General features: G+C 35.9%; 1 protein-coding gene across 1 annotated transcript in view; it reads right to left on the bottom strand.

Moving 5' to 3' along the window:
* Positions 1–6,484: 6,484 nt before the first annotated feature.
* The window catches only part of CA2 (carbonic anhydrase 2), a 32,579-nt gene continuing 13,737 nt past the window's right edge, over positions 6,485–25,326 (bottom strand). Inside the window, exons 3-7 of the mRNA XM_053715172.1 lie at positions 19,696–19,814; positions 15,517–15,609; positions 13,108–13,170; positions 11,607–11,762; positions 6,485–7,146 (exon numbers count right to left, since the gene is read on the bottom strand). Of these exons, the coding sequence (XP_053571147.1) occupies positions 7,027–7,146; positions 11,607–11,762; positions 13,108–13,170; positions 15,517–15,609; positions 19,696–19,814 (551 nt within the window). The 3' untranslated portion in view covers positions 6,485–7,026. The remainder of the gene's footprint in view (positions 7,147–11,606; positions 11,763–13,107; positions 13,171–15,516; positions 15,610–19,695; positions 19,815–25,326) is intronic.

The raw sequence follows: 25,326 nt of genomic DNA, 5'->3' as shown, positions 1-25,326 counted from the left end.
AATAAATCCAAGCCATTTAAGAAACCAAAGTCAGTCCCTAAGTCCGCATGAAGGTGCGGCCCTCATTCCAGCTCAGCTGGTAGGGGGCAGATTAAGGTTTTTCAAGGATGTTTGGATAAATTCTGTCCAAAATCATTGGATTCAGAACATAGGGGTATCGAATAGGATTCAGAGTAAGACCTCCTGTGAGAAGATTTTTTTCTCTCACACATCCCAACAAATCCAGTAAAAGCTCAGGCTTTCCTAAAGTGTGTTTCAGACCTGGAGTTATCTGGGGTAATCATGCCAGTTCCTTTTCAGGAATAGGGTCTGGGGTTTTATTCAAATCTATTCATTGTCCCAAAGAAGGAAAATTCATTAAAACCAGTTCTGGATCTGAAAATTTTGAATCGTTACGTAAGAGTACCAACTTTCAAAATGGTAACTATAAGGACTATTCTGCCTTTTGTTCAGCAAGGACATTATATGTCCACAATAGACTTGCAGGATGCATACCTTCATATTCTAATTCATCCAGATCATTATCAGTTCCTGAGATTCTCTTTTCTAGACAAGCATTACCAATTTGTTGCTCTTCCGTTTGGCCTAGCAACAGCTCCAAGAATCTTTTCAAAGGTTCTCGGTGACCTGCTCTCTGTAACCAGAGAGCAGGGTATTGCGGTGTTTCCTTATTTGGACGATATCTTGGTACTAGCTCAGTCTTTACATTCTGCAGAATCTCACACGAATCAACTAGTGTTGTTTCTTTGGAAACATGGTTGGAGGATCAATTTACCAAAAAGTTTCTTGATTCCTCAGACAAGGGTCACCTTTTTAGGTTTCCAGATAGATTCAGTGTCCATGACTCTGTCTCTAACAGACAAGAGACGTTTAAAATTAGTTGCAGCCTGTCGGCACCTTCAGTCTCAGTCATTCCCGTCTGGTTGGGGAGCTGTTTGGGGATCTCTGACAGCACAAGGGGTTTGGAAATCTCAAGAGGCGAGGTTACCAATCAATATTTTATAACTCCGTGCAATTTTCAGAGCTCTTCAGTTTTGGCCTCTGTTAAAGAGAGAAATGTTCATTTGTTTTCAGACAGACAATATCACAACAGTGGCATATGTCAATCATCAGGGTGGGACTCACAGTCCACAAGCTATGAAAGAAGTATCTCGGATACTTGTTTGGGCGGAATCCAGCTCCTGTCTAATTTCTGTGGTGCACATCCCAGGTGTAGACAATTGGGAGGCGGATTATCTCAGCCATCAGACTTTACATCCGGGGGAGTGGTCTCTCCATCCAGATGTGTTTTCTCAGATTGTTCAGATGTGGGGTCTTCCAGAGATAGATCTGATGGCCTCTCATCTAAACAAGAAACTTCCCAGATACCTGTCCAGGTTCAGGGATTGTCAGGCGGAAGCAGTGGATGCATTGACACTTCCTTGGTGTTATTAACCTGCTTATATTTTCCCGCCTCTAGTTCTTCTTCCAAGAGTGATCTCCAAAATCATCCTGGAACAATTGTTTGTGTTGCTGGTGGCTCCAGTATGGCCTCACATGTTTTGGTATGTGGATCTTGTTCGGATGTCCAGTTGCCAACCTTGGCCACTTCTGTTAAGGCCGGACCTATTGTCTCAAGGTCCGTTTGGGTTTTCCATCAGGATCTCAAATCATTAAATTTGAAGGTGTGGAAATTGAATGCCTAGTGCTAAGTCATAGAGGTTTCTCTGACTCAGTGATTAATACTATGTTACAAGCTCGTAAATCTGTCTCTAGAAAGATTTATTATCGAGTTTGGAAGACTTACATTTCATGGTGTTCTTCTCATAAATTTTCTTGGCATTCTTTTAGAATTCCTAGAATTTTACAGTTTCTTCAGGATGGTTTGGATAAGGGTTTGTCTGCAAGTTACTTGAAGGGACAAATCTCTGCTCTTTCTGTTTTATTTCACAGAAAGATTGCCAAACTTCCTGATTTTCACTGTTTTGTACAGGCTTTGGTTCGTATCAAGCCTGTCATTAAATCAATCTCTCCTCCTTGGAGTCTTAATTTGGTTTTGAGGGCTTTACAGGCTCCTCCATTTGAGCCTATGCCTATGCATTATTTGGACATTAACTACTTTCTTGGAAAGTGTTGTTCCTTTTGGCCATCTCTTCTGCTAGAAGAGTTTCTGAGCTATCTGCTCTTTCTTGTGAATCTCCTTTTCTGATTTTTCATCAGGATAAGGCGGTTTTGCGGACTTCATTTAAATTTTTACCTAAGGTTGTGAATTCTAACAACATTAGTAGAGAAATTGTTGTCCCTTCCTTGTGTCCGAATTCTTTGGAAAGATCCTTACATTCTTTGGATGTGGTGAGAGCTTTGAAATATTATGTTGAAGCTACTAAAGATTTCAGGAAGACTTCTAGTCTATTTGTTATATTTTCTGGTTCTAGGAAAAGTCAGAAGGCTTCTGCTATTTCCTTGGCTTCATGGTTAAAGCTTTTGATTCATCAAGCTTATTTGGAGTCGGGTCAGGCCCCGCCTCAGAGAATTACAGCTCATTCTACTAGATCAGTCTCCACTTCATGGGCTTTTAAGAATGAAGCTTCAGTTGATCAGATTTGCAAAGCGGCGACCTGGTCCTCTTTGCATACATGTACTAAATTCTACCATTTTGATGTATTTGCTTCTTCAGAAGCAGTTTTTGGTAGAAAAGTTCTTCAGGCCGCTGTTTCAGTTGATTCTTCTGCTTATGTTTTAAGTTTTTCTTGTCATTAAAGAATAAACATAATTTGGGTTGTGGATTATTTTTTCAGCGGAAAATGGCTATTCTTTATTTTTATCCCTCCCTTTCTAGTGACTCTTGCGTGGAGTTCCACATCTTGGGTATTGATATCCCATACGTCGCTAGCTCATGGACTCTTGCCAATTACATGAAAGAAAACATAATTTATGTAAGAATTTACCTGATAAATTTCTTTCACATTGTCACCTGTATCATAAATATCTTCCCTTATTGCAGGTTTAAGGTTAGGTTTAATATACATGCAGATTCCTCCACCCCTTGTATTATTCCTGTCCCTCCTAAATAAAGTATACCCCCCTAAGTTAACTGCCCAGTCATGTGAATCATCCCACCAAGTTTGTTATACTGATAACATCATAGTCCTCCTCTGCAACTAAGAGCTCCAGCTCCCCCATTTTACCTGTCATGCTTCTTGCATTTGTTGTCATACATTTAATTTTCATGTGCTTTCTGCTGCTACTTGGTGTGCTTTCCTCTATACTTTCTAATGTGAAATTTCTCAAGTCATCCCTTCCTTGAGATATTAAGGGAGTGACATATTCACAGACTGATCTCTCTGTTCTATTGTGTTCTAGCTGACCCTCCCACTCCTTATTACTTTTGTTAAAACTTTTGAGCTTATCTCACATTCTTTATTGGTTTGGTGGTTCTAAAGGGGGAGGGTATATCTCCAACTATGATCATTCAGTTTCTTTAAGACTTTTTGAAAGGTACACTGGTGTTCAGAAGTTTGGGGTCATTAAGACATTTCCTTATTTTTCATGAAAACATACATGAAATGTATTTGAATAGAAATATAATCAATGACAAGGTTAAAAATAATTAATTTTAAATTAAATAATAAATGTGTCCTTCATACTGCTTTTGTCAAAGAATCTACCATGTGCAGCAATTACAGCCTTACAGACCTTTGAAATTCTAGTTGTCAATTAGTTGAGGAAATCTGAAGAGAATTCACCCCATGCTTCCTGAAGCACCTCCCACAAGTTGGATTGACTAGATGGGCACTTCTTACGTACCATACAATCAAGCTGCTCCCACAACAGCTCAATAGGGTTAAGATCTGGTGACTGTGCTGGCCACTCCATTAAAGACAGAATACCAGCTGACTGCTTTGGGTCATTGGAGCTGTGCTTTGGGTCATTGTCCAGTTGTAGGAGGAAATTGGCTCCAATCAAGAGCCGTCCATAGGCAAAATGGAGTGATAGCTTTCCTTCTTCAAGGTCCCATTAATCCTGTATAAATCTCCCACTTTACCACCACCAAAGCACCCCCAGACCATCACATTGTCTCTACCATGCTTGACAGATGGTGTCAAGCACTCTTCCGGCACCTTTCATTTGGTCTGCGCCTGACAAATGTGTTTTTTATGCAAACACCTCAAACTTAGATTCAACGGTCCATAATACATATTTCCAATCTTCCTCTGTCCAGTGTCCATGTTCTTTTGCCCATCTTAATCTTTTATTTTTAATGGCCAGTCTGAGATATGACTTTAAACTTAGATAGACATAACTCACAATGTGTGACTATGGCTCAAAACGTATGCTTCTATACACTGTTGTAGTAATAATAAATCCAGATAAGGTGTAAAGAAAGAAATTATTCTTAAAAATTAAATTTTATTTCTTTTATTAAAAAGACAGCAAATAAATGGTATTTTGCTGACCTTATTAAATTAAAAACACTTCTCCTGTGTGGTAATGTATATACATTGATTGTATTATAAGTATCCAAAATTTTCTTTTAAATAATCCTATGTGTGTCAATATAGCATATGTTGTACTTATTGGAACGTACTTTTAGCCTTATATTTGGCTTTACTACGTAGCACAACCAGAGTATTACTAACTCTAATATTTAGAGGTAATATCTCTTTAAATTTCTTACATATAGCCTATATTGAATTTGTTAGGTCTCTGCGGAACCAAATAACAGTTGTATCTCATTATTAAGTAGATCAGTGTTTAAGCTGAATTTCTAAATTTGCTTTTTGACACATATAAAAATATGTAGTATATTGGTGCTATAATACTTGGTATAAATTGTTTAGCTGGGTGAACTTACTAAAAGTAACGTTGTTGCAAATACGAAATGCAACCCCACATTGCTACCTGAGTTACTTTTAGACTATCAATCACAGTTTGCCACTGTTACTTGAAGAAAAACAGCAGTTTAGGAATAGTTACAATGTGTTTCATGTGACTTTGCTAACACAACGTATGATTAAATATGACTGTTGTTATAATCAACATTAAGATAGTTCTATTTTAAGCAAATGTGTGGTTATAGTCAAAATGTATGAACGATCTATAGGTAACTTAACCTTACTATAAGACTCTAATTTGTATACACATACGGTATTAAACTGCCTTATAACAGTCAAGCCAAAAAGCTGCTAAAGATTGCTGGGCTATATAGAATGTGTCTCAACCAACACAGCGTGTGCTTCAATATTACAGTTTATGAATTACATTTCGGATGCATATTTTTAAGGTAAATTAGTCTTTTTTACTTAACCCCATCTTACCTAGGTAGCAAAAAGAAAAAATTATTGAAGTAAACCCAAATAAATTACCAATCTGTTACCAATATACTTATAATGTTAACTGATTTTAACGCTATTCACTGCTACTAAGTAGCTGTTTAATATAAGAAGAGCTGCTTTCGGTCCATAAATTATTAATCTTGAGGATACTATAATTATTAAATTATAATACTGTTCTACCACAACAGGGAGCACATTAAAACAAACAGACCCCTGACGCTGCGTTTCTCTAACGCTTCCTCAGAGAAACGCAGCGTCAGGGGTCTGTTTGTTTTAATGTAATGAAGCTATTACATGAGGACCTGTGAGGCATCTGTTTCTCAAACTAGACTCTCTAATGTATTTGTTCTCTATCTCAATTATGCACTGAGGGCCTCCCACTCCTCTTTCTATTCTGGTTAAAGCCTATTTGCGCTGTTCTGTGAAGGGAGTAGTACACAGAGTTTCTGGGCAATTTCTTGTATATAGCCTTAATGTCCCAGAACAAAAATAGACTGACAAGTTTCAGAAGAAATGTCTTTGCTTATGGCCAACTTAAGTCCGTAATCAAACCCACATTGCTGATGCTCCAGATATTCAGTTAGTCTAAAGAAGGCCAGTTCTATTGCTTCTTTAATCAACACAACCATTTTCAACTGTGCTAACATAATTGCAAAAGGATTTTCTAATGATTTATTAGCTTATTTAAATGATAAACTTGGATTAGCAAGCACAATGTGCCGTTGGAACACACAACAGATGGGCCTCTGTACTCCTATGTAGATACTCCATTAAAAATCAGTCATTTCAAGCTACGATAGTCATTTACAACATTAACAATGTCTACACTGTATTTCTGATCAATTTGATGGTATTTTAAAGGACAAAAAAAAACTTTTCTTTCAAAAACAAGGAAATGTCCAAGTGACCCCAAAATTTTACGCCATTGCAGATTTTTAAACATATTTGACTTGCTAGTCTGATTGTAACTTTACTTATTCAAAGGTAAAAGCCAAGAAAGATAATGTATCGCAAACTACCTTTCCTTTTCCCCATTATCACTCAATGAAAACTAGCAAAATATTAATAAAAATAAATAAGAAATCTATATTACTTTGTTATTGACATTTGGAAAATTCAAATTATTATAAAATGTTTGCATCTTATTCACCCATTAAATACAACTTACACACTATTGACATAGCAGAATTTTATTATGGTATCCAAAATACAATGTTAATTTCATATATATTTATTTTTTTACCCTATAATAAGCGTAAGACTGTGCAAATGTCAGCATTATTAAGACATTGTAATATATACTTTTTCATATAAATTTAAAATATATACACATTTCAGCTAAAATCAAATATTTTACTATTAAATATAACTTTGTATAATTTAAAAAGTACTTTAAGTTCACATTTATTAATACATATCACTATATGTACTTAATTCAAGTTTTTTTTCCAGAGATAATTCTACCGCACAATTATATATTAAAATGGCTTTTTTTTCATTCCTTTTTATAATAGCAATGCAGCATTAATTTATTGACTAATAGTTGTCAAGCGTAAAATAAACTGCCTCTGTAAATAGACTTTCACATTTTCATTATTTCAGGAATCACAGAGCAAAAGATTAGAGAAGAGATGTCAGTGCAGACAACAATCAGATATATTGCAGCTTCCAAACATGATCATAGCAGTGCTAAGGTCTATAAACGAGAGTCCTAATGGAATGAAGCTCTAACTTCTCGTCCTTTTATTGGCTGAGGTGAGCGGTAGTTGTCCATCATATGGCAGGGCGTATCATTTTCATTATTGAAGAAAAGTCCACGAAGCACTGATATCTGTATGAGAGAGAGATATATTTAAATTTTATTTTTACAAAATATATATTTATAACCTAATGCTAAATAATTTGATCTCTATATATCTATACCTATATTTTACACACACACATATATATACAGTATATATTTATACACATGTACATATACACACTCAGTACATTTATCATGGACTATAATACACCCAATAATCAACCCAGTTGATGAATATTTCTCCAAATATGGAGATTAAATGATTTAGGGTGGTATGCAGTTGTCAAAATATTTAAAGGGATATTAAACTCATATCATATATCAGCAATGAATTAACATGTAAAAAGTTTTAAAATAACTATTCCTTCTAGGTTTAGGTTAATAGCACAAAAACTGGCATAGATTCTAATCAGGAAGCAGATTTTGGCTTAGGATGTATACAAATAAATCAATCCACCTTGATGTGCGGATATCTCTTTCCAGAACTATTAATGTGCAGCTGAAACTAAAAATATCCACTGTCAGAGCAATGTATAACCTTTTGTTCACAGAACACAAATACACTTTATAAAGTGGTACAGTTGAGAATGTAGGTTGTGTGATATGTAATTGTTTAACCCCTTAACGACCAAGGATGTACACCGTACGTCCTCAAAAAAAATACACTTAACGACCGAGGACGTATAGCGTACGTCCTTGGTCTTGGAAAGCGGTGGAAGCGATCCTGATCGCTTCCAGCTGCTTTCTGGTTATTGCAATGATGCCTTGATATCGAGGCATCCTGCAATAACCTTTCTTAGCCATCCGATGCAGAGAGAGCCACTCTGTGGTCCTCTCTGCACCGGACATCGATGGCCGGTATCGTTGGTGGGTGGGAGCCAGTCTGGGAGGCGGTTGGGCGGCCATCGATGGGTCGTGTGATGTGGAGGGGGCGGGATAATGGCAGGGATTGCCTGGGGCGAGCGCGTGCACGGGAGGCTGGGGGCGGGCGCGTGCACGGGGTGGAAGCGGGTGGGAATGGCTACAATACAGAAAGAAAAGTGGGATAAAGTGGGGTAAAATTTTATTCAAAAAGCATCTAAGGGATCTGGGAGGGGGGTTGTTCTACACTACAGAAAAAAAAAGAAAAGACGGCTCCCAATAAGGTAGAGGGGGAGGGTTAGAGAGCTGTTTGGAGGGGATCAGGGAGGTTGGGGGTGAAAGGGGGATCCTACACATCAGCATATGTAAATATGTAAAAAAATAATAATTAAAAGATACCTTTTATTTTAGTACTGGCAGACAATTGTGGGGTGGGGGAGGGAAGAGAGCTGTTTGGGAGGGATCAGGGGGTCTGATGTGTCAGGTGGGAGGCTGATCTCTATACTAAAGCTAAAATTAACCCTGCAAGCTCCCTACAAGCTACCTAATTAGCCCCTTCACTGCTAGCCATAATACACGTGTGATGCGCAGCGGCATTTAGCAGCCTTCTAATTACCAAAAAGAAACACCAAAGCCATATATGTCTGCTATTTCTGAACAAAGGGTATCCCAGAGAAGCATTTACAACCATTTGTGCCATAATTGCACAAGCTGTTTGTAAATAATTTCAGTGCGAAACCTAAAGTTTGGGAAAAAGAGAAGTTTTTTTTTTATTTGATCGCATTTGGCGGGGAAATGGTGGCATGAAATATACCAAAATGGGCTTAGATCAATACTTTGGGTTGTCTACTACACTACACTAAAGCTAAAATTAACCCTAGAAGCTCCCTACATGCTCCCTAATTAACCCCTCCAATGCTGGGCATACTACACATGTGGTGCGCAGTGGCATTTAGCGGCCTTCTAATTACCAAAAAGCAATGCCAAAGCCATATATGTCTGCTATTTCTGAACAAAGGGGATCCCAGAGAAGCTTTTACAACCATTTGTGCTATAATTGCACAAGTTGTATGCAAATAATTTCAGTGAGAAACCTAAAGTTTGTGAAAAAATTTGTGAAAAAGTGAACAATTTTTTTTATTTGATCTCATTTGGCGGTGAAATGGTGGCATGAAATATACCAAAATGGGCCTAGATCAATACTTTGGGATGTCTTCTAAAAAAATATATATACATGTCAAGGGATATTCAGGGATTCCTGAAAGATATCAGTGTCCCAATGTAACTAGCGCTAATTTTGAAAAAAAATGGTTTGGAAATAGCAAAGTGCTACTTGTATTTATTGCCCTATAACTTGCAAAAAAAGCAAATACCATGTAAATATTGGGTATTTCTAAACTCAAGACAAAATTTATACTATTTAGCATGGGTGTTTTTTGGTGGTTGTAGATGTGACAACAGATTTTGATAACAGATTGTGGGGATCAAAGTTAGAAAAAGTGTGTTTTTTTCCATTTTTTCCTCATATTTTATATATTTTTTTATAGTAAATTATAAGATATGATGAAAATAATGGTATCTTTAGAAAGTCCATTTAATGGCGAGAAAAATAATATGTGTGGGTACAGTAAATGAGTAAGAGGAAAATTACAGCTAATCACAAACACCGCAAAAATGTAAAAATAGCCTTGGTCCCAAACGGACAGAAAATGGAAAAGTGCTGTGGTCATTAAGGGGTTAAATACTCTTACAATAGAGTGAAGAGGCTCTGGTTCTGGGCAGTGTTATTGGTTCATGTGATATGCTATAACATGCAATTAATAAATAGATGAACAAACCACAGTGATGTTTATAAATGCCACAGTTCAGGCTCAGAAATTGCCACAAAATCAGCCAGTCTCTAGTGTCAACAAAAAGTGTTCACTGTGAGCCTCGCAGAACTCAAATATATAGCTGCACTTTTATTTTAAAATTGCTTGTATTCAAGAAACCTGCAGGACACATAACCTGATAGCAAGTATTACACAGCGTGCATGGCAGCATTTTAAGCAAGATTGGAGGCAAAAGGTGGTCCTTGTCCTGTTAGGTACTTGACATTAATATATGGATAGGTGTTTCCTTTTATATTTTCTGCTCCCTGTATTCATTTAGAATATTAAGTTCTATTTCAAATGTAAAAAAGGGGAAGTTACACTCAGTCTTTTCCCACATTAATTTTATCTACATGATATGTTACTCAGTTGAACATTTTCCCTTTAAATAGCCTGATGTTAAAGATGTATGTGACCACCTAATTACAACATAGAATAAGAACCAAGATGTTAGTTCTTTTAAAACCTCTTAGCAGAGCATTAATACTATTTGCATAGTGTACTTCCTGGTTGCCTGTAACTTTTTAAATACTCTCTTAATAGCAGTAGATATGTCCCCTCTACAAACAGAATTGCTGACAAATCTGATTTTTAGGCTTAATCTGTGTGAAAAATGTACCAAAAACACAAAACTTACCTGCCCTCAAACAGGCATGTCTTCTAATTTGTCACTAGCACTACATGAAGACAACCTTACCATTCAAGAGCTCAATATGAGACAAATGTTACACAAAATACTACTTTGATGCCTAAGGCATTTTTATTTTTAATTATTAACATGGAGGAATAAGTTGGCACTCAACAAGTGAATAATAATAAATAATAATATTTAGTGCCTTCAGATATTTAATTTAATTTGCCAAAAACAAAAATATATCCAGAAAGTAAGTAACCTGCTGGAATAAGACCAAAGTATTATGTCTTCAGACTATTATCCACTAAGAAGCATGGAAACAAACATTCTTACTAATACATCTAAAATGGCGGTTCTAAATGTATGACGGTTTTTAAAAATAGATGTTCTTATCCTGTGTAAATAATATTTTCCTTTTTATATGTGCGGAGGTTCATCCTGGCTATCTGCTAGAGATTTGTGTTCAGCACTACAGAAAATCTTATACATTAGTGGTGTCATCTTCTCAATGACTGTAAATACTTCCAAAATGTTGTTGAAAAATAGTAAAAAGCTGACTAGAAAATATCACCTGAACATCTCTATGTAAAAAAGGAAGATATTTTACCACAAAAGTTCCTCAGTAGCCACATCCCTTTGTAAAGGACTTCTAAGCAGCAAATTAGAATGTCTGTCCCGGGACAGCCGAAGGGTTGAGAATCATGCACTCTCATCTTATTTCCCTATTCAGTGTAAGGAAGTTTACAATGAAATCTCTTGAGAGTTAAGTGAAATCTCATGAGATCACAGTAAAAGGGTTCATGACCTCAGCACTGTTGATGCTGATTGGCCGCTGTTCATTTCTTAATTTTTTTATTTTTTTTTACCTGCAGCTGGGCAGCAGCTAAGTATAACTTTTTACACAGAACTTACTATGCTGAGCTGAGGAAATTGGGAGGTAAAATATCTTTCTTTTTTACATAGAGATGCTCAGGTGATATTTTCCTGTCAGCTTGTTACAGTTATGCTGCATCAGTTTCAAGTGATTTAGCATATGAGTATTATGTCCCTTTAATATATACTCTATATTTATATATAATTTTTTGTATGTTTTGTATTTATGTGTATGTTTTTTTTTTTACCTGCTCCTGGCTCACACTAATAGGTTCTCTCAGAACATTCCATGTGACACACTGAAGCAGGGGTGGAGTGGTCAGAGATCCTTGATAGGTCCAGAAATCCAGCGATTTTGGAAGTAATCCCGATGGATCAAAATTGGTGAAGGTTCTCTCCATTCCCTACAACAGTAAGAAAATAAATAGATAAAGTAACGTTATACTATTATAAAAAAAAAACGCATTTTATAGCGCTTTACAAACAAAAAGTATTAAGAGTATAAATATATATATATATATATATATATATACACACATTACATACACACACATATATATATATATAAATATATATATATATATATATATATATATATATACACACACACATATATACATATAAATAAATATATATATACACACACACATATATATACAATTTAACTTAAATGATTATTTACTAACAAAAAATATTTAGATACACTAACACTCAGGTAGTATTATTCTCCAAAAATCTGAATAAATATTGTCAAAAATATTCCAATTAAACTCAAATGAAAATGAAAAATGAGGAACCAAAATGCACATTATAGAAGATTTATGAGATATCATTGGATATGAAATTGAGTGCACACTATGGCATATTTTTGTTATTAGGTCTGTTATGTACATATACTGCAGACAAACAAGCTGGCATAAATTAAGCAAAAGCTACAATAGAGACAACTAATGTATAGATCACTTAATGAAGATGAATATATATTAAAGTGAAAGTAAATCCTAGCGTTTTACAAACACTAGGATTTACTATTGAAACAAATAAATGGCACTTTCATTCATGAAGTATAAGATACTTCATGTAGAAATCTCCTTTATTTGATTCTATCGGTCGCCGTTCTTAGCTCCTACAGCAGCCCACGGCTAAAAAAAAATTTGGCTAAGAGGTGATGTTTTCACCTCTTAGCCAATAGCCGTGCGGTAAATCCGGCTTGGCGCCCATGGGAGCCGAATTTACCGCACGGCTATTGGCTAAGAGGTGAAAACGTCACTTCTTAGCCAAATTTTTTTTTAGCAGTGCACTGCTGTAGGAGCTAAGAGCGATTGAATAAAATAAAGGAGCTTTCTACATGAAGTATCTTATACTTCATGAATGAAAGTGCCCTTTATTTGTTTCAATAGTAAATCCTAGCGTTTGTAAAACGCTAGGATTTACTTTCACTTTAAATAAATACAATGTAATATTTGGGCATGACATGCTATTATTTCAAGCCCCTGTTATATAATAAGGATGAAAGTAATTGTTTGGTTAAAAGAAAAAAAAATGCTTTCTCTTACATCTGTAAAAAACATATTAGTAAATAGAAACCATCTACAATGTGCAGCACGTGTAAGGGGGTAACTCTCCTCTCTTGGTCTTTAGGGCAGAAACTTATATGAGGTCCATCCATTGATCTTTCACCACTCTATGGCAATTGTAATATAGTTATGAATATGACCAAAGTATGCAAAAAGTGCAAAAAGAAATTACCTTATTTGGAATGTGTTTTATTGCATCAACCAGTTTCTGCAGCCCAGGTCTTTGTTCCCCTACCTGTAATATGCAATGAAGATAAATAGTTGTATGATAAATATTGCTGAGAAGTTGTTTGTTTGTTTGTTTTTTGGGGGGGGAGGGTTTGTGACAAAATTTCCCACAAAGCAGCTTTCTACAGACATCGGGGCCTATCTATCCGAAAGGAGCTTGACAGCCCGTGTTTCTGGCGAGTCTTCAGACTCGCCAGAAACAGCAGTTATGAAGCAGCGGTCACAAAGACCGCTGCTCCATAACCTGTCCGCCTGCTCTGAGCAGGCGGACAGACATCGCCGGAAATCAACCCGATCGAGTACGATCGGGTTGATTGACACCCTCTGCTGGCGGTCCATTGGCCACGAGTCTGCAGGGGGGCGGCGTTGCACCAGCAGCTCTTGTGAGCTGCTGGTGTAATGCTGAATACAGAGAGCGTATTGCTCTCCGTATTCAGCGAGGTCTGGCGGACCTGATCCGCACTGTCGGATCAGGTCTTCCAGACCTTGTTAAAGAGAGGCCATCTACTAAAATGTGACTGTCTTTTGGGATTTAGACAGGGCATACAGTTTTAATAAGTTTTCAATTTTCTTCTATTATTAATAGTGCTTTGTTCTCATGGTATTCTTTGTTGAAGAGATATCTAGGTAGGAAGTATGCACATGTCTGGAGAACTACATCTAGTGCTCTAGAAAATGAATAACACTTGTAAAACTGCTGCCATATAGTGCTGAAGATACGTGCACTCCCTGAGCTTACTTTCCTATTTTTCAAGAAAATTTGATATTAAAAGTAAATAGGAAAGTTGTTTAAAATTGCATGTTCTATCTGAATCATGAAAGAACAATTCATATCCCTTTAAAATATAATGCAAACCTATTTTTATTTCAAACTTTCAGAAACGATATCGGTTTCCCTCCCAATAGTGCAAGTTGTCCTTATCAGAGACTAATCAACTAATACTTTTTAGTGATTTAGTTGTGCATCTATGAATAACATTAAAGGGACATTAAACACTTTGAGATGTTACTAGAAAGTGATAAATTGTATATATTAAAAAAACTTTGCAATTATTATTTATTTTGTCCGCTTTTCCTGTAATTCCATTCTGAAATTGTGAACTAGTAAGTTCCTGTTAGACATGGAAGTGCAGAAAACTGTTATATTGCACACAGTATTGGCTACACACTCTAGTGACCTATTTATAACTGTCCCTAATTGGCCACAGCAGAGAAGGTCCCATTGTTTTATAGACACAATGGGGCCTATTCATTAATGTGTGAGCGGACATGATATGATGTAGCGTATCATGTCCACCACACATCGATAAATGCTGACAGCATACGCTGTCAGCATTTATCATTACACAAGCAGTTCTTGTGAACTGCTGGTGCAATGCCGCCCCCTGCAGATTTGTGGCCGCTAGCAGGGGGTGTCAATAGGGTCGATCATATAGGATCAGGCGGATTGATGTCCGCAGCCTCAGAGCAGGCGGATCAGTTATGGAGCAGCGGTCTGAAGGCTCGCTCGGAAACAGGGCCATCAAGCTCCATTCGGAGCTTAATAAATATGCCCCTATATCTTATTTTATTGTCCCTTTGATAATTCAGCCCCTAAAACTTTAGACTTATTTTGTCAATATTTAAACAGCTAATAAAACTTTAAAACATACATCTACATGTTATTCTCAGACTAATCTTTTCTCTTAATACATCATTCTAACTAGAATTTATTTAGTGTTTAGTGTCCCTTTAAAGGGATACTGAACCCATTTTTTTTCTTTCATGATTAAGATAGAGCATGCAATTTTAAGCAGCTTTCTAATTTACTACTATTATCAAATTTTCTTCATTCTCTTGGTATCTTTATTTGAAAAAGCAGGAATGTAAAGCTTAGGAGCCGACCCATTTGAGGTTCAGCACCCTGGATAGGGTTTGCTGATTGATGGATACATTTAGCCACCAATCAGCAAGCGCTACCCAGGTGCTGAACCAAAGATGGGCTAGCTCGTAAGCTAGCATTCCTGCTTTTTAAAATAAAGAGACCAAGAGAACGAAGAAAATGTGATAATAGTAGTAAATTAGAAAGCTGCTTAAAATTGCATGCTCTACCTGAATCATGAAAGAAAAAATTTGGGTTCAGTATCCCTTTAATTTTAACCTAATCATGTAAAGAAATGAATTACTGATCACGTTACATACAAAAAAATAATTAAATTGCTGCTCACAATGTTCAGGAGATGCACATTTTTGGACAGCTATTAAGAATAGATGTATTGGCTCTTGTAGCAACATGTTTGTATATATGTGTTTAACATGCTCGAAAATGGTTTACATTATAGCTAACTTAAAATGATTCATTGTGTCTGCTTACCTGCAAGAAAACACCAACAACAGCAAGTCCATCACAGTGTTTCACAGCTTGCCCAAAGTTGGCATACTTAGTGTTCCAGTGAACCAAGTGAAGCTACCATGAAAATAAATAATAATAATTAAAAAAAAAAAAAAATGCAAAAGTTTTTTATAATACATTGTAAAAAGTTACTTTAGAAGTTCAATGCTCATTATCCCATGTGAACATTACATATGTCAAGAGTATTAGGCAGACGTGGCTTTCCAAGCTGACCCTCACAGGGACTGTCCTGGTGTTATCTTAAAAAAAGGGACAGTCCTTGTGAGTTGCGAGATGTCTCCTATTGAAATGAATGGAGCCCGCTGGATAGGAAAACTTTGCAGTGTAGAGTGAAGTTAGCAGTGAACAGGGGGCGCAGTTTAAAAATGATATCCTGCAGCCAATATAAATCACATTATGCTGCTTTCTGTTTATAACATCTTACAGTCACCTATATTTATGTATGCATGTGATTTTTTATAAGGGTTATAAGTATTTTGAGCATTTTGTCACAACCTTTGCACCTTTTCATTTGCGAGAAAAAAAAACAAAAAAAACTTAGAACTGTAGGGAGGAAATGTTTAGAGAATTACACTGGAATTTGAGAAAAAAATTCACACACGTCCATGTTTCCAAAAAATGACAATTACACTTTCTATTTTGTACTTATAAGTACAAGTTTTATGTGTGTTTTTTGCACATATAGTGTATGTAAATTATGATTTACATTGTGCATAGGTTAAGGGGCATATTCATGATTCAGACAGAGCATACCATTTTTAAAAAGTTTATTGTTTACTTCTATCATCAAATTTGCTTAGTTTTCATGTTTTTATTTAAGAGCTATCTAGATGCTACCGCGCACATGTCTGGAGCACCACATGACAGGAAATAGTGCTCTTGCTTATTTATAACATTGTTGCAAAACTGCTGCCATATATCATACCTCCCAATATTTCAAAATTCAAAAGAGGGACACCCCCCACCCCCCGGCAAATTTTTTTTAAATGTGGTTGGCAGGAGCGGGGGCGGGGATTAAAAAAAATCATAAGACCAAAGTAATATAAATAAAATTCTAAATAAAGTCATATATTTTGATACTCTTAGGCAGCAAATCAAACACAAGCTCAAACCACTAGTATAGCTAGCTCTGTATTTAATTAACCTTTACACCTTTACATGCTAAATATTTTTATCTTAATTGGACATTTAATAATATATTCTTTAAAACTGCTCTCTGCTTTCCTCATTAATATTATAGATTCTGGCCTTTAAAGTTAGCAAAAATGCACAGTAACACACTACATAGTATACACTTACATATGCACATACACACACACTACATAGCATACACTTATACATGCAGATACACACACACTACATAGCATATACTTACACATGCAGACACACACACTACATAGCTTACACTTACACATGTAGAAACACACACTACATAGTATACACTTACACATGTAGAAACACACACTACATAGTATACACTTACACATGCAGATACACACACACTACATTGCATACACTTACACATGCAGACACACACACTACATAGCATACACTTACACATGTAGAAACACACACTACATAGTATACACTTACACATGCAGATACACACACACTACATTGCATACACTTACACATGCAGACACACACTACATGTCATACACTTATACAGGCAGATACACACACACTACATAGCATACACTTATACATACAGATACACACACACTACATTACATACACTTATACATGCAGATACGCACACACACACTACATAGCATACACTTACACACACAGATACACACACACACTACATAGCATACACTTATACATGCAGATACACACACACTACATAGCTTACACTTATACATGCAGATATACACACACACACTACATAGTATACACTTACACATGCAGATACACACACACACTACATAGTATACACTTATACATGCAGATACACACACACACACACTACATAGTATACACTTATACATGCAGACACACACACTACATAGCATACACTTATACATGCAGATACACACACACACTTATACATACAGATACACACACACACTACACAGCTTACACTTATACATGCAGATACACACACATACACACTAATAGATACAGATAGACACACACACTACATCATATATGGGTATCTGTAACTCATTGTATGGGGTCCTGGGGTTGGCAAGCACATTAGCTGGCAGTCTGATGCTGCCACTCTTCGTTACCCTGGTGTTAGCACTGCTCATCGAATAAAACTGAAGGAATGCTAGTATTATCACCAGTGGTAGACGTCATCACTACCAGGGGTTAGAGGTCATCATTACCTGAGGTCAGAGGGTATACAGCCTTCCTACTCCTGCTTAACCCACACACCATTACTTTTCCACAAGGAATCTAACAGGTATATAACCCTGGGAGAGAAAAGCCAGCTGCTTCTGAGTATGTGCCCAATAGAATGAATTTTTTTATTTTTTTTAATGCATGGGGCAATGCGGGACAGATGGCTAGCAACCCGGGACAGACCCCTAAAATCGGGACTGTCCCATAAAAATCCGGACAGTTGGGAGGTATGATATAGTGCTGAAAACATGTGAACACTCCTGAATTTGACTTCCTGCTTTTAAACAAAGGATAAAAAGTAAAAAAATTAAATTTGGTTATAGAAGTAAATTGGAAAGTTGTTTAAAATTGTATGCTCTATCTGAATCATGGAATAATTTTTGGGGGGTTTTATGTCCCTTTAATAAGATTTATTCTTGTGCAATTTACTATACAAATTTTACATTTTTGATAAACTAGAATTTTTTGCTAACAATTTTGTTACGATTTTTGATGCACCTTAACAATACAATTTTTTTCCTGTGTATTTTTGTGTGAATGGTTCAATTACTTATTTTTTATGATTTTTAAATGACAAATTTTATTTGTGCACTTTTGTAATGTCTACAGCTCTTTCCCATACGAAAATGCAGTATATACCCCTTATCCAGACACCTTGATTTCATTGTAAAAAGTGTCTTAAGATAATTCCACCAGGGAAGCAGAAGGCCTGGCGAGCCAGTCCAGAGACATTTAGATAATCCCATTATTGTGTTTTTAATCTTTACTTTGTTTTTTTCTTTTTATTGAGAATATTTAATAAAAGTTAAGTTTTAATCATAACATGTTCCAATGAAAATATAACGTTGTCAGTGCAAATTGTGTATTCTTTTTTCAGTTCTCTACTGAATTTGACTATTTATTAAAAGGACACTAAACCCAAATTTTTTCTTTCATGATTCAGATAGAGTGTGCAATTTTAAGCAACTTTCTTATTTACTCCTATTATCAATTTTTCTACGTTCTCTTGCTATCTTTATTTAAAAAGCAGGAATGTGATTTATCAGAGCCGGCCCATTTTTAGTTGGGAACCTGGGTTATGCTTGCTTATTGGTGGGTAAATGTAAGCCTCAAATAAGCAAGTGCTATCCATGGTGCTGAACCTAAAAAGGGCTGGCTGATAAGATTTACATTCCTGCTTTTAAATAAATATAGCAAGAGAACGAAGAAAAATTGATAATAGGAGCAAATAAGAAAGTTGCTTAAAATGTCATGCTCTATCTGAATCATAAAAGAAAAAAATTGGGTTCAGTGTCCCTTTAAGCTTAAATACACTGCACCCCATCCTTAATATATGGTTATATATTTATATGTTATTCAACCATTATATTAATTTCACTAATAAAAGGAAGACGTTACAATGAATAAAGTAGTGCTATTGCCCTTCTGTATAGTACTTTAGATAATCAGGCCCTTGGTGTTTAAGTATACTTAAGTAGCTACTTGTTAAGCCAGCCCAATGGATTTCACAGGTTAAAAATAGTTATATAAGCATATGCATTTAAGCTTAATGAAAGAAAACTATATTTATATTTTATTTACTTCATATATTGAGTTATAAAATATCTCCATACACTATAGAATCGGGGAAGAAATAAGTAACTTGCCTTAGAGCAGAAAACAACGGGACATGTCTTAATGAGCTTATAGCAACCTCTCAGCTTCCTATGTTATATTTACACTGAGAGATCCAGTTTGCAGCATAATATTAGGTTAATAATGAACAGTGATACAGCCGCGTCTCTTTTCTACCTCTGCAGCATATTCTACGCCATCCACAGTGTGCTCAGAGCCATGGTCATCGCAAGATCCCCAGTGAAAGTGGAACTGCTTCAATCTGTACGTCCCTGTAAGTGCTCCACCTCTTAGAACTGTAATCCAAGGACAAACAACAGATTAGTGTATACACTTATTAAATGTAGAGGACCAGAAGACTCAGGTTCTATTAATAAAGACTTCAGAAACCAATGACCCATTAAGCACTCCTGTCTTGCCTGTCAGCTGAGGGTTAGCAAGTTAATCTTAATTAGTAGAATGAATGGTGACATCTGGCTCTATCTGCTTAAACATACAGACATATTTTGATTAACACTATTACGAGATAAATTTTGTATGAACATATAACCCATCCCTTCAATAGTTAAATATTAATTTTTGAATATGATTGCATTAGATTAAAAAAAAGATTACTTCTGGAAAATGTATATTGCAAATTAATTGAAACTTGATTTGCCCCTTTCTTGCTTTAAATACAGTATTATTTATGGGGATATATTATATATGTGCATGTACTGTATATACACAATGTAATATATTTTATATATATATATATATATATATATATATATATATATATATATATACAGTATATATATATATATATATATATATATATATATATATATATATATATATATATATATATATACAGTATATATATATATATATATACATACACAAATTCCTTTTATCCTTCAGTAGCATAAAACGCTGCACTCACCGGTCTTAGAAAGTAAATTCCAATTTAATTACAACACAATTTCATGAGCAAATACCCCCAAACGTTTCGGTACTGGACTGGTACCTTTCTCAATGGGTGATCCTATCTGTATCCAAGTGTTCTCTACACAACACAAACGCTACCTATTTAACCCAAATGTGCTACTCATTTCCGGTTCGGCTGGGCCAATGCGATATCGTCGCATCACAACTAGCTAAATTCACTATTAATACTAATTAGCATGACCGCTCCCCCTTGTGACGAGTTGCAATTACATCACAGTACAGACAATCTACTGTATCAGAGAATTGCAACGGCGCAACCAATCACGGAAACTTACCCAAACAATATTAAAATCACTACTCATTAATTATATACAAAACAGTATAGCCCATCCCAAAATCAGGATTAGGCTACTTAAAATATACAACTTTACATTGATATCTGATACCCCTCCGTGCCCATCATAACATGGTAGAAACTTCACATAGGCGGATTAAACACTTTTATATTATATAGCCAAAATTTATATAGCATAACTTGAGCCAGACAGTAGATGTTCACTTAGGAGGTATTGCTCTATTATTATCTCTGGGCCAGATGAGACCTAGACCGAACAGTCATAGAAAAATCCAGCTACAAAAACACATTGTAATCCAGCTGTGTATTTAAACCTCTGGGGGCTACAGTGTCCAAATGATAAATCCATGACACCTCAACCTGCAAGAGCTTTCTATGTCTGTTTCCACCTAGTGGTGGCACATAGTCAATTAACATAGTTCTAAGACTGGCAGCAGTGTGCCCCGCTTGCATAAAATGTTTGTTTCTCAATTGCAACTCCTTCTCAAATTTGAAACAATTATTTTCCAAACAGAAGGATAACAGTTCAAGCAGGAACTCTATGGAGGGTCTTGCATATGCCAACAATAAACTTAACATGGACCTGACAGCTTTCTACAAATAGCAGGGACTGCTATGGGTTCGAATATGGCTCCAGCATATGCCAACCTATACATGCTTTGGTATGAAACCTTCATAATGAAGACCTTGTCTGTTGCTAACTAAAAAATGTATGTTAGGTATATAGACGATGTGTTTCTGGTCTGGAGGGGTACAGTGGATTCATTAATGAATTGGATAGATACTCTTAACAAGTTGGAGTCACTGATACGGTTTAAATATGAGTACAGTATGGATATAATGAGGCCTATTTAACAAATGTCTTGCGGACCTGATCTGACAGTGTGGATCAGGTCCGCAAGACATCGCTAAATGCGGAGAGCAATACTCTCCGTATTCAGCATTGCACCAGCAGCTCACAAGAGCTGCTGGTGCAACGCTGCCCCGTGCAGACTTGCGGCCAATAGGCCGCAAGCAGGGGGTGTCAATCAACCTCATCGTACTCAATCAGGTTGAATTCCGGCCATTCCTGTCCGCCTGCTCAGAGCAGGTGGACAGGGTTATGGAGCAGCGATCTTTGTGACCCCTGCTCCATAACATGTGTTTCTGGCGAGTCTGAAGACTCGCCAGGAACACGGGCTGTCAAGCTCTGTTCGGAGCTTGATAGATAGGCACCAATATATTTTTTGGACTTTAGTATCACGAAATATGCATGTGAGGGAGGCTTTAGATTTGCCACTTCATTATATTTCAAACCAACAGATAAAAATTCTTCACTTTTATCAACTAGTTTTCATCCTGAACATCAGAAGAGGAGTGTTATCTCCTCACAACTCATGCGAGTGGCACGTAATAATACACTCATTAACACTAGATCAACACAAGAAGACATGAAGATGAAACTTAAGGAGAGGGGCTACAGATCACAAGACATCAATAAAGCACAGGAGAAAGTGTCACATTATGAACAAAGAGCACTTCTAAACAAGAGGAATATTGAGAAGGATACCACCAACATAATCAATTTCATCACAACATTTACCCCCCTACACAAAGTGTTGGAGGAGTCTGTCCGAACAAATTGGGACATTGTGAAATCTGACGGATTACTTCCATTTTCACAATCTGAGGCACCCCAAATTGTATACAGAAAGGCTCCAAACTTAAAGGACATTCTAGTACAAGAAATAGTGAAATCAAAGAACCCTCCATTGCATTATAGCATTTTATTACAGTCACTGCTGCTAGCAGAGAACTAACAGAGCATTTTATTATCACCACAATTAACACACTACAATTGTGTTCATAGGTGAAGAGCTACAAAAAATGGTTTCCTGGGATTTCTGATATGGATCCTGCATACCTGTTTCTTTAACATTAAAACAACTGAAAATGCATAAAAAACATATTAATGGGAGATTTTAATTAGAAGGGAAAAAAAGGAAAATGTTCTCATATGAAAACAATAGTGTTAAAGGGATACTGAACCAAATTTTTTTCTTTTGTGGTTCAGATAGAGCATGGAATTTTAACCAACTTTCTAATATACTCCTATTATACATTTTCTTTGTTTTCTTGGTATCTTTATTTGATAAAGCAGGAATGTAAGCTTATGAGCCGGCCCATCTTTGGTTCAGAACCTGGGTGGCACTTTCTGATTAGTGGCTAAAAAATTGATAATAGGAGTAAACTAGAAACTTGCTTAAAATTGCATGCTCTATCTGAATCATGAAGAAAAGAATTGGGTTCAGTATCCCTTTAAATAAAATGTTCTAACTAGGAATTTAAGCCCTCAGAAGAGGTTAAACATATAGTTAATTACAGTTACAGAGTATCAATGCGCTACAGGGACCTAGCTGAACACATCTGGTGGACCAATAGCAAGAGCCATATGTGTATAGCCACCAATCAGAGTTCATTGCTACTCAGGAGCCTTCTGCTTTTAAACAAAGAATACCAAGTCAGTGAAGTCAATTAGAAAATATTTTAAAGCTGCATATTTCAGTTTAATTTTGATATTCATGGATGTATTCCCTTAGTATAAAAATATAGGCAAAAACATGTTTAGTCACTTGGTCTTTCACAGAGAAATTGATTTTTTAATTTACTAAATGGTGGATCAATATTGAAGTGTACACAATAAGCACAGAAAACCAAGTTATTTGATTCACAGACCTCAGGGTTGTTACGTTACACTGTGCCAAGGTCAGTTGGAATTTGTCCTGTGTTTACATTAGTTTGCCCTGCAGCATAGAAGCACTTTTCAGTATTCAGATCCTTATTAAATAGTTTTGAGGTGGCAAATTAAAGTATAAACTAAAATTGCTGTTTAGAAGGCTGTGCTCTATAAGAATACTGTGATTAATACTTTAGTTGTAAAGGGATATTTGTAGTATTGTTCTTGCGGGATGTGAAAGAGGACTGTGAAAGGTTCCATTTTTTTCCAAGTGTCTCTGCCCTGAATTCTATTATTATTTGTATTATCTTTTATTTATATAACTTAAAACTATGTTTTATTTTAATGCTGGTGACAGCATCTCCCAGTCTGCCAAAAGTGTTAAGGTTACCATAATTATCAGTTGTGCACAATCTTGCATTTCATGTTTCAATTATAGACATTTTAACATTTTAACCTTCTTTTTTTGTGTCTGACAGAAAATTTTCAATTTAATATATCTTTAAATTGGTGAAACATTGCAGTGCGGTATTTATTTCAGTAACTACTGACTCTTTCATCAATGTTGAAAATCTCTACTGTACAGCACTGTTTGCCATTTGATCTAGCTTCTACAAATCTAGTAAAAAATATATTTCTGTAAAGAGAAACCTCAGAGCAACACATAGCAGATGCATTATCAAGGAAATAAGTGCAAAGCTTTAGTTCCCTTAACCTAATAGGTGCTGTCATGTTGAAACCTAGGTCTCCCTTATTAAAGCATGTCATCTTTTCTCCTCTACAGAGGGACAGACAGACTGATGAAGTGCAGACTAAAATCTTTGCAAGTCTAACACTGATATATTCTGCACAGCCATTGTTTGCTCAAGTAAATCATGTGTATTAAAAATAAAATTATTTTCTAATATTTAATCACTTTTAATGCTAAATATGAATTAAAATTACAACATTTAAAAATTGTAAAAAAAAGTAACTGATTCAAAGTTTACTATAGTCACATTCACTCCTTTGCAAGGTCCTCCATTTGTACGAGAGGCAGCTCGTCCCTTAATCGGACTTCCCCATTTTTAGAGAAAGGAGTGAAGTTTGCCCATAATTTCTCTCCATGCTGGTGAATTTTAGAGAATTATGTTCATAGTAGTAAATGAGCATTTATGTCATAAAAATGTAATGCTGTAACGAGTTAGAGCATTTAAATAGAAAGTCCCTTAAATTTTTGTTTAATTTTGATGTAGACTGTCTGGCCATTTACATAATATATAACACTAACTGACTCATTTATATAACCTTAAAAAGATAGTAAATTATGCAGCAGTAGAGTGTCTGTAACATTGTATGGCAGCAGTGTTTGTAACTACATATAATAGTTCTTTATTTAAACTTTGTTGCAAACACTGCTGCCAGATGGGTAAGCACATGTGCACGCTCCTGAGCTCCCCTTGAATGACTGTTTAACAAAAGGATGCCAAGAGAACAAATCAAACTTAATGATAGAAGTAATTTGGAAAGTTGTTTTAAATGTTAAGCTCTATCCAATCGATTCAAGTATAATTTTGACTTTACTGTCCCTTTAACAACATTATACAGTTGTTATATGCATCAGATAACTAACTTCAAAAGTTATTAAAGCCCTTTCATCTGAGCTAAAATATTGTGCTGCATATTATAACCCTGTTTTATGTACAGAGCTATATAGTAGTTCCCCAGCCGACTATCTTGTTCAGGCAATGCCCAAATAAACTTGTTCAGTACTTTAGATAAATTGAATCCAATACAGGCAGCACATTTTTGGGTAAACAGGAAGTCT

Source organism: Bombina bombina, chromosome 5 (assembly GCF_027579735.1).
Source record: "Bombina bombina isolate aBomBom1 chromosome 5, aBomBom1.pri, whole genome shotgun sequence".
Classification (NCBI taxonomy): Eukaryota; Metazoa; Chordata; class Amphibia; order Anura; family Bombinatoridae; genus Bombina; species Bombina bombina.
The sequence above is the reverse complement of the archived record's forward strand: the minus strand, read 5'-3'. Positions and strand labels throughout refer to the sequence as shown.